This window comes from Heloderma suspectum, chromosome 17, assembly GCF_057233095.1.
Source record: "Heloderma suspectum isolate Gila_16-S chromosome 17, 16-S_ref, whole genome shotgun sequence".
NCBI lineage: Eukaryota > Metazoa > Chordata > Lepidosauria > Squamata > Helodermatidae > Heloderma > Heloderma suspectum.
Genome location: NC_139474.1, coordinates 22,331,514 through 22,347,436, shown reverse-complemented (window position 1 = coordinate 22,347,436; position 15,923 = coordinate 22,331,514). Strand labels below are relative to the sequence as shown.

Genomic DNA, 15,923 nt, shown 5'->3' with positions numbered 1-15,923 from the left:
CTGTCCTGCGCTCTCTCCCGGAGCGTGCTCAAGTCCATATTCATTGCATCGGTGATGCTATCTAGCCATCTCATCCTCTGCCGTCCCCTTCTCCTTACACCTTCTGACCTGAGGGGCTCATCTTCCAGTGTCATATCATTCAGCCTTGTGATATGTTCCATGGGGTTTTCTTGGCAGGAATACTGGAGTGGGTTGCCATTTCCTTCTCGAGCGGACCACATTTTGTCAGAACTCTCCACCGTGACCTGTCCGTCTTGGGTGGCCCTGCACAGCATAGCCGATGGCTTCACTGAGTTACGCAAGCCCCTTCGCCACAACAAGGCAGTGATCCATGAAGGCGTATCTGGGTGGCACCGCAGTGCAAAGATCGGGCCCAGAACTGCAGGCATCAGCTGCCAGTGCCAGGTTGGTGCCTCTGGGCCTGTGCTCCTCAGCTGAAAACGGGCATGACCACCCCCACCCCCGGCTGTCCGGAGGACCGCGTGCTGAGCTCCCCTCCTTCCGGTGTTACAGATTGCCAGGGAGTTCCTTATCGCTTTACTCTGCAGGGGCCTGTCAGTTGATCCAAGACACACGAGTGTGATAGTTCCTTTGGGGAGAAGAGAGACTAGGGAACCATGAGTTGTCCTGCAATCTCTTACCAACGGTTTGCAAGAGAACCCCAGAAGCTGGAGGGCAGGACATGATCAGCTGTGTCCTGCATCGTGTCAGGGAGGCCAGGCATTTTAACATCTTATTTAACAGGCAACTAATAACATTTGAAGTTATTTGAAGAACCAACATTCAGTATGCTTGATGAGTTCCTCACCATCAGATGTACACTTGGATTTAAAAATAAAAATCTTAACGACTAGAAACTCGGCTTTCCCCTTCCCAGCAACTGCCATCCTACCCCAGCCAGCATGGCCGTTCTTTGCCAGATAGTCCCTGGAAGAGGTGGTTGGGAGCTCGGCACTCCGGCCCCCCCCCCCCCCCACACACACACACAGTGGGGTGGCGTAGGCTGTGGCTTGTGTACATGGCGGCTAGAAAGAAATTAGTAACCTGTCTGGTGATACATAGGATCTTATGCAAAAGACAGTTGATTACCAGTCTTTCACCTGGATGCCCTGGGAAGTTAGAAGAGGGTACATTATACGACCTCTCAACTTAGAGCAGAAATTGCAGTGTCAGAGTACCTGTGTCAGAGTTTCATGGACTCCTGCTTTACATTGGCACAATCTGCTTTGAAGTGGGATTTTCAAAAATCTGCCCTGGAAAACTGTTGTTGGTAGAACATTAAGCCTTGCAGGTATGAAAGCTTTGTGAGCTTCAGAGATCAGATAAGAAGAAGGTGAGGTGCCATAACTGGGCTGTGGTTAAGAACATCAGAAGAGCCCTGAGGCTGGGTCAGACCCAGGGTCCATCTAGTCCAGCACTCTGTTCACACAGTGGCCAGCCAGCTGTCAACCGGGAACCCACAAGCAGGTCAGGAGTGCACTGGCTCCCTCCCTGGGGAGGTCCTGAGCAAAGGCCAAGTGGAAGCACGTTGGCCCCCCTGCCTCTTTTATTCCCCAAAGGAGGAGAGTTCAGAGTCCAGATCACCATGCGAGCAGCCTCTCAATCTGTTCCCCACAAGTTCACTTCCAGGATCAAGGCCCTCTTGTTTCTTTTTCAGAATATTTTTGGAGCCCACCTATAATCCTGCACAGTCCCTGTGACAGCCAGATAAGGCACTTCCTTGCCGTATCAGCTTGAACTTGGCTGTGATCGGCAAAGCGAAACTCCCACTAAGCTACGGAATGGGGAGCTCAAACTCTGGCTTAAAGTGAAGCCTGTGCTCAAAGCCTTTGTGGATTAAACACTCTCAAAGGGGTGTGAGTGTTCCCCTTCCTGCATGTCTCTTCTGATTCTCGTTTTCATCAGGGCCTGACAGATTTGGGCCTTATGGGCGGCAACGGCAGCCAATTCTTTGTAAGGCTCTGCCAGAGAACAAAGAAAATGCTCCCTGCTTACTGGAAATCTACCACCGTGGGATGCTTGCTTTGACAACTTTTCCTAGCGTGTTCTGAGTTTAGAACATAAATAAACAAATAATATTTTAGGAGTGAGAACCTCAAAATGAACACATTTCATCCCATCGCTTAAATGTAAAATGTGACTTCTGGGTTGGGGAGAGATGACATGTAACTCTGAACATCCAAAAACATATTTCCTTTTGGATGCAGCATACCGCTGGTCCTCATGGATGTGGCATGCCACTGGTCCTTGAGGCTTGCTCCTTGGCTTTCTGTGTACATTGCTTCGATGTGTAAAGAAAACCTTGGTGACATTTGTGAAAAGGCTGCATATAACTATTACTGGGGCTCCAAGAGGGCCAGATTTGCCCCCCAGGCCAGAGGCTCTGCACCCCTGAGGTCATCACTGGCTTCGACATGGAGATGGGATAGGAATGGGTTGACCTGCCTCTCCCACTGATTGAAATAAGTTGCCCAGGGGAGATCGGAAGATGCCTCCAGCTCCTGTGAATCCAGCGTCACAGGCCTCTGCCAGGTTAAGCCCCGCATCGCCCGGAGGGGCTGCAGTGACCTGCCCCAGCACCAGGGAAAGGGGACCCTCGGGCCCTGCCATTCCCGCCTCCCACAGTGACATATTGGCGAGGGCTCAGGGCCACAACACCGAATCGGTTTTTAAAAACGAACCAACACAGCTGACCCATTTCTGCCACCTGACAGGTGCTCCCGATTTAAATTTTTAGAATGATTTTTAACACATTTTTCATACAAGTGCTTATTACAATGGCAGAGCAGGGAGGAAGGTGTTCCGTCCCGCAGGGGAATAGGTGATGCCTGCTGTCCCGCAGGTGTGTGCAGCATCTCAAAAGCAATGGACAGATGCTTCCCCACCCCACCGCAACGTCAGTGGGTCCCCCGCCCATACAAACGTATCCAGATGTTATTGATGGATTAACTGATTGGTCAATTTTTCAAAAACAAACATGCAATTCATCAAGTAAGATACATTTATTTCAAAATATTTCGTTCATCATCTGTGACAGCCCCACTCTGTCTGGCGCTATGGATTTCTCTCCAACCTTCATTTGAAAGGGCCTCCTTCTCTCTCCCAGGTTGGGAAGGATCAGGCCACCATTTGATCTCCTGGCAAGAGGGAACCCTCCCAGGTAAGAGAGGTCCATTTTAGGGCCAGATCATGCAACTCCTTTGAACCCTGTGCTCACATGGCAAAGGCGTGGCCCCCTTAAGGTTTTTTTTTAGAAGTAACGCTGCGGGGTCTTGTGAATGCTCCGCACTGTGTCTCAGGTTCAGCCTTTCCACTTTTGGCAAGCATGGGCCGTCTTCTGGGGCCTCGACATGGGTCAGTGACAGGTGCAGCAGAGATGGCTTGAAGGGACGCAGCACCCACACTTCTGGGTTAGCAGGGAGGCCGAGGTCATCTGCCGCCCCCCTCAGACTTCCCTGCTCCCTTTCAGCTGAGCTGTAATCTTCACGGCAGATGGAGAGAGATGGGTGGTGCCAGCAACGCTATAGTGTTCCCTGTCGCGATGCAAAGTGTTTTGGGGCGGCTTGGTCTGGAACGGCGATTCCAACCCATCTGCTTTCCCAAAGGCCTGCTCCTGGTGGAGACGCAAACGGCGAGGACTGGCTTGCCGGCGTGGCTCCACACAGCTGCCAGCATTTGGGGGCCCTCCTTGGGGACCCGGCTGTAGGGATGGTCATGCACAGGGCTGGCACCTCAACGTTTACTGACATGCACCACTACAAGGATGGGCAGCGAGCCTTTGGCACCCGCCTGCCCCCCCCCCCCCGTGGTTGTGCCCAGGTGGCTGGCGTTGCTGCAGGATGAAAGAGTTGTGCAAATAATTGGCTCTTTGGGTGCCCCACAACTTAAGTAAGCAGCGTGGCTGTGGGGAGAGAAGCAGGCACTGTACCTGTTGGGGGGGGGGTCCCAAGTAGAAGGAAGGGAAGGCTGAGCAAGCAGGAACTTGGCAGAGGGGCAGGGGAAGGGGTCAAGAGGCATTATGGTCGTACCAGGGAGATGAGATTCCAACGGGCGCAGCATCCGCCTACCCCGAATGCCTGCCCCCTTCCTGTGAAAGCGGACCTTGGTGCCTCGCTTGCCCTGCTGTTTCTCATTCGTCCATTTGGGTCTCCCCTCCCCACTGCTCAGTACACCCCCATCCCTACAGACCTTTCAGTGGATTCGGACAACCTGTGGCCATTCAATTGCCATTCAGATTCCGTCTTTCCTCTTTATTGCCCAAGTTCATCGCCTCTCTGTACAGATATCAGTATACAGAAAGTGTGTTTGGAAAGACCTTTGGCTTCCGCATAAAGGCTCCCCATTGCAAGGCCTTTGCCCCGCCATCAAGCAGCTGCTGCCACGGCCGGCCAGTGGTCTGCTGGCACCGCGAAGCCCAGAGCAGTTGGCCAAGTCTCCAGATAGCCCGGACTTTGTCGATCCCTCGGCTCGCACTCATCTTCTCCCCTCGTCCAAGTTCTTCTGGTTCTGTCTACCCACTCCCGGCGGCCCTGTTACACCTTGGACTCACTCTCTGCACTGGTGAGGTCACCGTTCCTCTCCTTGTCCCCGCCTTCCTTCTCCGTCCCGTCTTCCACTTTCTCATCCAGGCGGCTCGGGATCGACCAGTAGAGGTGGGCGTCCATGCGGGCTGCGGCATCAGACAGTTCCCGGGCACTGCAGCTGGGCGTGGGCACCTCAAAGGTCTGGTGGAAGCTGTTATAGTCCACTTCGTAAAAGCCGTCCTCGAGGGACAGGACGGACATGAAGCGGTGCCCCCAAAGGACCTCGTCCACCAAGTAGGAGCTCCGAGCCTGGCACGTCATCCCTGCGTGGGAAATAGAAGGAGAAATGGCATTAAATGGCAGCAGCAGGATCGAGTTGGACACGGAAAGTGGCTCCACAAATGTTGGTCTGACTTACTTGCCAGCCATTATACTTAGTTCCAGTCGCTTGCCTCTGTTCCCCCGAACCCTCGCACAGACACAGAAAGCTTGCGAGAGGAGCTGGGCCTCCTCTCGTCATCTGTGCAAGCAGAGCCTCCATGCCCTTGAGAGCTCCATGAAGTGGATGCTGTAGGTGTGGCTGGCGAGCGCCTGGGTTTGTGGACGCCTGGCTGTGGTTCGCTCAGAAGAGGCTTGCACAAGAGAACCTGCTGGAAGACTGTTCCCCTTGCCTGCTCAGTGGAATGGCCATGTGTGGAGACAGTCTGCCCCTGAATACCCAGTGCTGGGACCAACGGCAAAGGACAGCCACCGCCTTTGTGCCCTCTTGGGCCCCATCCAGGGTCTGCTGTGCTCATGCCCTTTAGTGTGCAGCCATGGAAGTGGCGGGGGTGGGATTTCACTTTTCGGCCTCAGAGCACAGAATGACTTGGCCAGCCCTGATGGGGTGTGGGGTGGGTTCTCTGCCCAAAGAGGCAGACAGGATCGCACCTCCTTCCTAGTGTGGCCTGTGCTCTCTTTCTCTCCTCTCAGGCTTGTGCTGGAGATGTGAAAAATCAAACATGTATACATGGCCTGTCTGTTGCGTTTTGCATTGCTTTGCATGATTTTTCTCTTGCCCACTGCCGGGGGGGGGGGGGGGGCTCCACCCTTAAAGGCGGCCTCAACGTCTTTCAAAACTATAGCTAAATGAATGAATAAAAGTTGGGTCTCCCCCCCCCCCCAGCAGGCAGTGAGTCTTCCGAGCCAAGTCCTGGCTGGTTGCCGTGGTGACGACCACTGGCAGGCTTATGCAACCCCACATGGGGGGAGGAGGGCACCCAGAGAACAAGGGAGAAGGGAGAGGCGAGCCCCTTGATCCAGGGTATTGTAGCTTCAAGCTCTTACTGCGGGTCCCTGAACCTTAGGAGAGGCATTCCTCCCAGGGTCCCTGGGCATGGTCTGAAGGCACAGGAATGTCCTGAGCGTATAGAGATAGTTAGCAGTTCAGATTCAGAAGGGGAACAGCCAGAACCAGGGGAGGCATTTTCCTTATCGGGTTCAGACATGGAGAGGTGTGCTTCTCGGGTGCTAACACCCAGATGGCTGGGCCTGAAGCCCCCCCCCCCCCCCCGTGAGAACCCAGGAGGAGGAGGAGGAGAGCGCGGGGTGTGACCTGGGGGATGCTAGACTGTGGCGCAGAGCGAAGTGGGAAAAGTTAGAGGCGGAGCTCAGACAGTCGGTCAAAGTAGGGGAACATCACTGGGAGGGAGGGGCCTTCCTCCCTAAGTTATTCTAGCCAGCAAGTTCTTGTTTCAAACTGCTGGCAACCTTGTGGCTCTCATTTGGATCTCCTGTTGTCATTCGTAAATGAAGCAGCTGTATTCCTTTGTAGCCTGAGAGTCTTCAAAGATTTGCATCTGTAACGAACCTGTTGATAGTGAATTAAAGGCCTGAGACTGAAGCCTCTCTCCTTGTGTGTGTGCATGAGGAAGGAGGGGGCCAAGGGAACGTGACAATGAGGCAGCCCCGTGCTGAAGCTAAGCAGGTCTGGGTCTGGTCAGTGCTTGGAGGGGAGACCCCCTGGGAACCACATGTGGCCACCTGGAGTTCCATGATGGAAGAAAGGTGGGGTATAAATGCAATCAATCAATCAATCAATCAACCAACCAACCAATCAATCAATAATCCAACTGTCTAGAATTGGGTGTGTGTGTGCAAAGAAGCCGGGAAACTACCAAACAGCCAGTGGCCAGGGAAAGGGGCAGGGCCACCCAGGGAGCCCCAGGCTTTGCCCCCCGACTGTGTTCAAAGGGGCAGCGCTGCAGGGCTTTCGTTGGGTCCCTCTGAGAGCCAGGATGCCTCCCTCACCTGTGGCCTCCACCATCCCTTCCAAGATGACCACGATCTCGAATTCGTCCTTCTTCAGCTGCTCCTTGGAGACCTCCCAGAAGGGGCTGTGCTCGTTGATTTCGTGGCTGATGATGAGGGGTGAGACCAGGAAGAGGCGGTCGTCACCCGTCTCGAAGCCGACGTTGATGTCCGTCTGGTTGAGGGGGATGAATTCCCCTTCCTGGGTCTGCTTGGACTTGATCAGCTTGGCGCGGATTGAGGCCTCCACAATGTGGGAGTTGCGGAGGTCACCCACCCGGAACATGAGGCAGAGGCGGTCGTCCCTCAGGGAGATGACGGCATGCGAGGAGAAGACCAGCGTCTCAGCTCGCTTGTTGGGCTGGGAGATCTTGACGAACATGCAGCCCACCATGAAGGCATTGACCATGGAGCCAAGGATGGCTTGCAGCAGGAGCAGGATGATGCCCTCGGGGCACTTGTCCGTGATGACCCGGTGGCCGTAGCCGATGGTCGTCTCCGTCTCGATGGAGAAGAGGAAGGCCGAGACGAAGCCGTTGAGGTTGTTGACGCACGGCGTCCAGGCGTCGTCGCCCAGGTGGTCGAGGTCTCCGCGGCAGTAGGCGATGAACCACCAGATGAGGCCAAAGAAGAGCCAGGTGATGGCATAGGCCAAGATGAAGACCAGCAGGCTGAAGCGCCACTTCAGGTCCACTAGGGTGGTGAAGATGTCGGTCAGGTAGCGGTAGGTCTCGTGCACGTTCCCGTGCTGGACATTGCACTTGCCGTCCTTCTCCACGTACCGCTGGCGGCCCCGCTTCTTCTCGGCCTTCTCGGGCTCCTCACCCAGGCGCTTCAGGGCCGCTGGCTTGAGCTGGCAGGAGGGGAGTGGTGCTTTGGCTTCGGAAACCGGGGTCTCAGGGACAGTGGAGAAGGCCGAGTTCTCCTTCGCCATCTTAGCTCCTGGGGGGCCAAAGCCGCTCCGTTGCATCTGCAGAGAAACACAGAGCAGTGGGAGGGGGGCCTGAATGGCAGCCATTTCTCCCACATGAGACGGACAGGGCTGGGGTCCCTCTCCCCTCTTCCACCCCCCCGGCCCCCTCATATCTGCTGGGCCCAGAGACATCCTGCATGGAGCAGAGTGGCACTTCAGTGCTGCTGCCTTCAGACACATCTATGAAAGCAAAGTCTGCAGTTTTGCTGGATTTTGTGCAAAATCTAGCTTCAGCTCTAGAATTTATACAATCTGTAATTTTTTTTGGGAATGAAGAGATTTAAAGAGATGTTTCTGACCCAAAGGTAGAATTGGCTTTAGATCCCCCCCCCACCTAATGCAATGAAATAGAGATGCTATGAGGTGCAGCAATTTCTCTGCAGCAGCCCCAGTGCTGTGGAATTTGCTTGGGAGAGATGTTTGGGCAGCCTCCTCTTCCCCACTGTCTTTCTGGAGGCCGCTCAAGGCCCGATCCTTTTCTGGAAAGGTTTTAACCACAGACCGTACCGGATCTACTGAAGTCCCATGCTGGCTGTGGATGCTGAGAGCTGCAGTTCCACATCTCGGGAGAGCTCTAGGTTAGGGGAGGGTCATCTATGGCTTGGTGATTAATTTATTTTTATTTGAGACCCTTCTCAAAGTTGTACGTGGTTTGGGAGTCCCTTTGGGCAGAAAGGTGATTCCTAAATATTCTAGACTGCCCTTCTTTTTGAATTCCAGGACAGTTCATGATATCTTGAAACAAAGCCACAAAATACACTGCAATGAAATCAGTACAAGAATAAAAGCAGCAGGTGAAACCAGAGCAGCGATAGCTTGGTGGTGGAGCCCCTGCTTTTGAATGGAGATGATCCGAGGCATCTCCAGGTAGGGCTGCGAAAGTCCCCCTGCCTGAGACCCTGAGGTCCCAGAATCCTCCTGCTCCTGGGAGTCAGATGACTGAGGGGAGCCAATCCCGGGCTGTGGTCTGCTATATAGCTCCAAGACCCCTAGGTGCCTCCCTTCACTCTGGACAGCTTCCCGTCCAGAGGAGTGTTTTGCTAGGGCTCCACCAGAAGCATCTGGAAGCCTCAGATGCACACATTTGTTTTAATGTATTGTCTCTCTTGTTGTAACTAACCCCTCTGAACACACATTAGGCAAGTGGCCCACCCTTTGCTTTTCAATGCAAAATGCAGAGGTGAACTTTCTGACCTCTTACAAGCCAAGCTGCTTGAAGTCCATTGACTAGAAGCCTCGAAACAGCAACATTCTTCCACAAAAAGCAATGGCCACCCGCCTGGCCATAAGAAAAAGACGTCCCAATCCATATGAGGACCATACCTTTATTTGAGTTGGGCTAATAAAGGTTTTTCCCTAATACAAATTTGCCAGCACTGTTGTTATGGGACTGGCTATTATGCTCTTGTGCAGCTTTTGAATACCTTGACTGGTAAACATAAGATGAAGTAAGCTGCGATGGGCAGGGGGTGTTCTTACCACCTGGGTGGTGGCAGGGGTCAATTGTCTGCCTGGCAGGAAGGGGTGTGTGCCAGGCTGGGGGTCAATTTTCTGCCTGGCAGAAAGGGGTGTGTGCCAGGCTGGGGGTCAGTTTTCTGCCTGGCAGGAAGGGGTGTGTGCCAAGCTGGGGGTCAGTTTTCTGCCTGGCAGGAAGGGGTGTGTGCCAGGCTGGGGGTCAATTTTCTGCCTGGCAGGAAGGGGTGTGTGCCAGGCTGGGGGTCAGTTTTCTGCCTGGCAGGAAGGGGTGTGTGCCAGGCTGGGGGTCAATTTTCTGCCTGGCAGGAAGGGGTGTGTGCCAGGCTGGGGGTCAATTTTCTGCCTGGCAGGGAGGGGTGTGTGCCAGGCTGGGGGTCAATTTTCTGCCTGGCAGGGAGGGGTGTGTGCCAGGCTGGTGGTCAATTTTCTGCCTGGCAGGGAGGGGTGTGTGCCAGGCTGGGGGTCAATTTTCTGCCTGGCAGGGAGGGGTGTGTGCCAGGCTGGGGGTCAATTTTCTGCCTGGCAGGGAGGGGTGTGTGCCAGGCTGGGGGTCAATTTTCTGCCTGGCAGGGAGGGGTGTGTGCCAGGCTGGGGGTCAGTTTTCTGCCTGGCAGGAAGGGGTGTGTGCCAGGCTGGGGGTCAATTTTCTGCCTGGCAGGGAGGGGTGTGTGCCAGGCTGGGGGTCAATTTTCTGCCTGGCAGGGAGGGGTGTGTGCCAGGCTGTGGGTCAATTTTCTGCCTGGCAGGGAGGGGTGTGTGCCAGGCTGGGGGTCAATTTTCTGCCTGGCAGGGAGGGGTGTGTGCCAGGCTGGGGGTCAGTTTTCTGCCTGGCAGGAAGGGGTGTGTGCCAGGCTGGGGGTCAATTTTCTGCCTGGCAGGGAGGGGTGTGTGCCAGGCTGGGGGTCAATTTTCTGCCTGGCAGGGAGGGGTGTGTGCCAGGCTGTGGGTCAATTTTCTGCCTGGCAGGGAGGGGTGTGTGCCAGGCTGGGGGGGGGAGCTGCGTTGGGAAGGTGGCATTTCTGAATCTCGCCATCAGAAGCGAGAACTTGAGTGTTAGCAACTAAGGAGGGGAAGTGGTGGGATTTGCCCTGGCCTGTGAACTTTGCAAAGTTCTACAGACTGCATGTCCCATCATCCCTTGCCATTGGCTGTGCTGGCTAGGGCTGATGGGAGTTGCATTCCAAGAACATCTAGAACACCACAAGCTGCCCACCCCTCTTTTACAGTATCTGTACTAAGACTTCCCCTCCGTCCCACTCCTCTGAGTCCCTCACAAAACCATTTCCCAACCTGGTGCGCTCCAGACGTTTGGAATGACAACTCATTATCTGTAACTTTACAGATAATTGCATAGCCCCATTTCCTTTCTCTGTATCTTCATGACATTTTCAGATGTCATTGGGTGGATTTTCATGGATTTTTTTTTAACACCTTCAAGTCAACAAGGGAAAAGTTGCACCAGTGGAACCTGCCTCTTGAGGCCGTGGAGTTGTGCCTGGAGTGTGACTCAGCCTAGGCTGGAGAATTAAGACTGCTGGCCAAGTAAAGATACTGAAAAAAATCCATTTTGTGCTCTGCGTTTTAACTGATTTCAACTGACACGTGGTGCACAGGTAGATGCTCTATGAGACATATGCACCAATGCTCTCCAGACAAGAGTGGGGCACGGAAAGCCTCCTTTGCATTTATTTTTTGGGTGGTGGTGGTGGTGGGAATATTGTTTGAGAGAGTTGTGGCACCTTAAAGGCCAACAGACTGATTGCAGCATCAGCTTCTGTGGATGAGATGTCGCTTCCTCAGACGCAAGCTGGTTGGAAACTAAACTAGGACCCAGGCTAGCTGACAGAGCTGCCTCTCACCCTATGGAAGCGCCAGTCACAAGAGCTCTCTGGGACTTTATTGTGCCACAGGTCTGCTTTTTTCTGTTTGATGTAACACAGGGCTTCCCACCATCCTAACCCCGGCAAAAAAACACGATTTGTCACCCTGAGCTCTCAGGAAAGAAAGGGACCCATTCAACTGGCTGGAATGTGGCTTAATCCCTCCAAAGGGAAGCTTTCACAACCAGCCCTCCTGCACCCACTTTGCAATTACTCATGGCACCCCCCCCCCCATACATTTAGCAAGACAAGAAGGCCATTGCCCTGGGCAAACCGTGCTGCAAAAATATTAGTCTTACTCATCCCCCTCGTGGGTTAAACGGCTGCTGGTGGGTGTGCAGTGACACTGCCGTTAGCAGCCTTTTCCACGGTGGGCTCAGAGAGAGGGTGTCAAGAACTATTCCTGGAGGGCATAATGAGAACCTCCAGAGAACCTACATATGCAGGGATGATATTATTATTATTATTATTATTATTATTATTATTATTTTATAATAATAAAAAGCAACTACCTATCCAGCTAAACGCAGAGGAGAGGGAAAGCAGGCTGTGGGTGGTGCCCGTGGATCCCCACTGGTTATTGGAACCCACAGCAGTTCAGCAGCAGGGCTTCCTCCCTGGACTGGCATCTCTGGCCTCTAGGCAGCCCCTGAACCCAACAGCAGCCACCTCTGACCCCACGCTCTAGGGCAGCCTCCCCCAACCTGGTGCCCTCCAGATGTTTTGGACTTTGGAAGTCAACAGCGGCGAGAAACCACATGCAAGTGCCCTGAACTGAACCATTGTCTCGACTGTGGTCCTAGTCTTACTAGTAAGCCTGCGTAGGATTGTGGCGGCAGTGTGTGGGGGTGTCCTGGTCCCCTCATACCCACCAGGGAAGCAGCTGAGCTCCATTAAGAGGCCTCATTGTATTATGGAGTCATAGAGTTGGAAGGGACCTTCGAGATCACCTAGTCCACCCCCTGCTCAGGGCAGGCTCTGCAGTGCAGGATGCAGCTCCAGCACCCCTGACAGAAGGCCCTGCAGCCTCTCCTTAAATACATCCAGTGAAGGAGAACCCAGCATCTCCCGAGGCTGCCTGTTCCACTGTGGAGCAGCTCTCCCTGTCAGGAAGTCTCTCCTAATGCTTGGCTGAAATCTGCTTCCCTGCAATTTCCAATTGCTGGTTCTCAGCCCGGCCCTCTGGAGCAATGGAGTCTGCTCCATCTTCTGCATGATGGCCTTTCAGATATTTGAGGACTGCTGCCACTTCTTCCCTTAATCTTCTTTTCTCCAGGCAAAACATACTCATCTCTCTCAACCATTCCTCATAGGACTTAGTTTCCAGACCCCTCGCCATCCCGGTTAGGAAACAACATGGAAAGCTGCCTTCTACTGAGCCAGACCCTTGGTCCATCTAGCCCACTATTGTCAACACTGAGTGGCAGCAGCAGCTCTCCTGGGTTCCAGGCAGGAGTTGTCCCAGCCCTACCTGGAGATGCTGGGGATCGAACCTGCGGCCTTCTGCATGCAAAGCAGCGGCTTTGCCACAGAGCCATGGCCCCTCTCTGGACACACTCCCATTTGTCAATGTCCTTCTTAAAATGGGGCCCAGAACTGGGCACATTCCTCTGGTGTGGCCTGACCAGCCTAGAACAGAGGAGAACTATTATTCCCTGTGTCCTGGACACTGCTGCATTAGCTTTTTAAGCAGCCGCATCACACTGCTGGATCACATTCAGAGAACCTACATCCTTGCTCTACTCCCATGCACAAGGGAACTCCCATGGCCAGGAAAAGCAGACTTTCCTTTTTACCCCACGAGTGCAGCCCATCAGTTGTAGGCAGGGAACATCTATATTTCATACGAGTGGTGAGAATGGGGTATGAACTGCAACACTGCAGCTACTCCCCCCTCCCAAGACTTGTACATATTTTGAAATTTAAATTTGCACCCATGAGGCCTAGAAACTTACTCTTCCCCAAAATGAGATGGTGTTCCATCCACCCTCCCTTTGTCCCTGCTATATTATGAAAATGGATGAAAGCATGTGGCCCTGCTTCATATCACGTATGTATTTCCTGCACATGACACAGGCTTACTTAGGAGCAGGAGCAGGAAGTGCTGACATTCTGCATGCTGGGAGTGTAAGCAAGCTCAGCCTTTCTGCCCTTACATTCTTCTCTCTCTCCACCCCACCTTTGGCTGAGATCATGTAAAACCTGCCTGTGAGTTGGGCTCTTCCTGCAGCTGGGTGAGTGGGAGGCAGAGGTGAAGTGGGTGACTCTGGAGATCCCCAGATGGCTCTTCTAATTATCTGGTGCTCTATCTTTAAAAGCTGCCCACACTGTTAATTAATTGATAATATACCCTCTAAGTGAGGACAGGCACTCCTCCATAATGGGTCCCCACCTTCTCTTCACAGACAGTGTTGAAGAAAGACCGTGATCCTCACCTGAGGAGCGATTCTTAGTTTGGCCAGTTTACAGTAGTTAGATATAATATATCTGATTAATTGGGGGAGGGAGGGAAGGACACATGGTGGAGGTTTGCAAAATGGCACATGGTGTGGAGAAAGTGGGCCGAGGTACGTTTTTGGCCTACCTCTAATGACATTAGAACTTGTGGGCTGGGGATTCTAGATGGAGGGCCGAAAGGAAGCCCATCTTTGCATGTTCCATCATTGGTCTGTGGGACTCACTGTGACAAGAAATGGTGATAGCCGTTGGCTTTTCAAAAGGGAATCAAATTCATGGAGAAGGTGAGGTGCTGGTTAAATAGACGGTCCAGGCTCTGAGTCAGTGCAGCATTGAATCGCAGCTGTGGGGATGGGTGAGGGGGAGCAAATGCCAGGGGCACAAGTCTGTTGCCTTCGTAGAGGCTGGGCATGTGAGTTCCGAGCTTCAGGTGTGGACTGGCTCGGTGGCCCTAGGGAAGCCTCGCCTCTCGGCCTCAACAGCAATGTCTTTGTCTTGTCACATTTGGGGTTTTATATTGTATTGTATTGTGTGTGTTTCTGTGTAAACCCCTGAAAGATCCTGCAATGCCAAGCGGTATAGAAGCAGCTTAAATAAATAAGGACATGATCGGATGCATGCTGGCTGGGGAATGCTGGGAGTTGCAGGACTTTTTTTCTGTCTAAACTTGCATCAGATCACGCCCTAAATGAATAAATATTGTTGGGAATAAAAATAGTCCTTTGCACTCTCTGAAGTGGAATACAAATGCAAAGAGTCATTGCTGTGAAAGGGGCTGAGCCACTCAGGTCTGACTTTGCAGGATCCCTGCCCATCACCTGGGCCCCAGCACCCTTTCAAGGCACATCTGGCCTCCTTTCCTCCTACCTTTCAAGGCATCCCTGCAAGAGGGGCCTCCCAGTGCCTCGGGCCTCCCCCACCTTTCCTTTTGAGGGATGCAGGGGAATTTCCCCAGCTGCTTGTGTGCCTGCAGACAGAGCAGAAGGTGCCGCACACGCCTCTCATGCAAGACAGCAGCCCTACAAGGAGGCTGGCGAGTAAGTGAGGAGTGAGCTGGCACTGTACATCGGGCCTTGGGGCTGGGAAAAGGGCCAGGAGCCCAGCAGAGTCCGAACGCTGAGCCCTGCCAACCTAGGGCAGCTCACCTCCAGCAAGGAAGCCTTGAGCAAAGCCACAGAAGCGGCTCGCTTCAGGCGCTGGGCCAGATCCCTGCTTGGGCCTGACTCCTTGCTGCTCTCGCTGCTGCCTCTCTGCTTCCCCCACAATCTGGGCCTCATCCACACCGACACGCGGGGGGAGAGAGCAAGGCGAGGGCTGGCTGCTGCCCTAGTCGCTGCTTGCTGCGGGTGTCAGGCGCCAAGGCGACCACAGCAAGGAGGGGCAGCAGCAGCAAGGGCAGGGGGCTCTTCAGGAGGGAGGTGTCAGCGGTGGGCTCCCTCCTGCTGGGCCCCCAGCCCCTGGGCACGTGCCTGACAGCCCCACGTCTTTTGGAGCTGCAAGGGCCGCCTGCCTGCCTGCCCGCCTGCCTGCCTGCCTGCCTGCGCCCGCTGCGCCTGGGCCCTCTCCATGGTCCTGACGCCGCGCTTCCCGGCCAGGCTCCAGGGCATCCCCTTGGCGGCTCGGCCCCAGAGCCCGGCTGGCTGGCTCGCGAGCATCTCGGGGGCCTCAGCCTTGGAGCAGACACCGCCCACCCGGCATCCCTTCTGCGGGCCGTGCCTTTCCCTGGCCCCCCTTTCCCCCAGAGCGCCGCTCCCAGGAAGGGCCCGTGGCTCCGGGCCCTTCGGTCAAAAGCATCAGGCGCGGAGGAGGAAAAGGACTGCGGGAGCCACGCAGAGGGGCTGATGTGCTTTTGTCCCCAAAACACACACAGGCTTGTCCAAGCCACTCCGGGCCAGCTGTTCTGCAGGCGCCTCCGGACAGCGCCCTTTGCACCCTGGTCTGGGTCACAGGGGGGAGCCGTGCCGGCTGGGGGACGATGGGAGCTGCAGTCCGACACACCTGGAGGGCCCCAGGCGGGGGAGGCGGCCTCGTCCTCCACTTCCTTCCTGCCCCCAAACCACAACTGCGAGAGCGGAGCGGGGCCACACTGGGCTGCTGCATAAGGACCCACGCGGCCCCACCACGGTGGAGGGCACGGACGCGGTTGCCCAGCAGCCTCCATCGGCGCCTTCGCCCTGCCCTCTGCCCGGCCACCAGCACAGCCAGGGATGCGGCAGGAGCTGGATCGTTCATGTCCCCAGACTCACCGAGAGGTGCGGCGGGGAGCTCCTCCAGCTCCTTGTGGCTCAGCCTGCCTTGGCCAGCGCAGGGGTCGGGGCTGTTCTG

General features: G+C 54.7%; 1 protein-coding gene across 2 annotated transcripts; it reads right to left on the bottom strand.

Annotated features, from left to right (window-relative positions):
* Positions 1–4,406: 4,406 nt before the first annotated feature.
* On the bottom strand, positions 4,407–7,746 carry KCNJ9 (potassium inwardly rectifying channel subfamily J member 9). Of its 2 annotated transcripts, XM_084824214.1 has the most exons (3): positions 7,717–7,746; positions 6,813–7,632; positions 4,407–4,846 (listed from the first exon to the last, which is right to left on the bottom strand). In XM_084824214.1, the coding sequence occupies exons 1-3, from the start codon at positions 7,744–7,746 to the stop codon at positions 4,533–4,535; spliced, it is 1,164 nt and encodes a 387-aa protein (XP_084680340.1). In that variant the 3' UTR covers positions 4,407–4,532. The 2 variants fall into 2 exon arrangements, with proteins under 2 accessions (XP_084680340.1, XP_084680339.1); XM_084824213.1 differs by having other exon boundaries at positions 6,813–7,746.
* Between the last annotated feature and the right edge of the window lie 8,177 nt (positions 7,747–15,923).

Excerpts from the sequence above, each read along its gene's own strand:
- KCNJ9 (XM_084824213.1), bottom strand. The coding sequence starts at position 7,746 with ATGGCGAAGGAGAACTCGGCCTTCTCCACTGTCCCTGAGACCCCGGTT. Across the intron at positions 4,847-6,812 it reads AGGGATGGTGGAGGCCACAG|GGATGACGTGCCAGGCTCGG; the intron begins GTGAGGGAGGCA and ends TTTCCCACGCAG.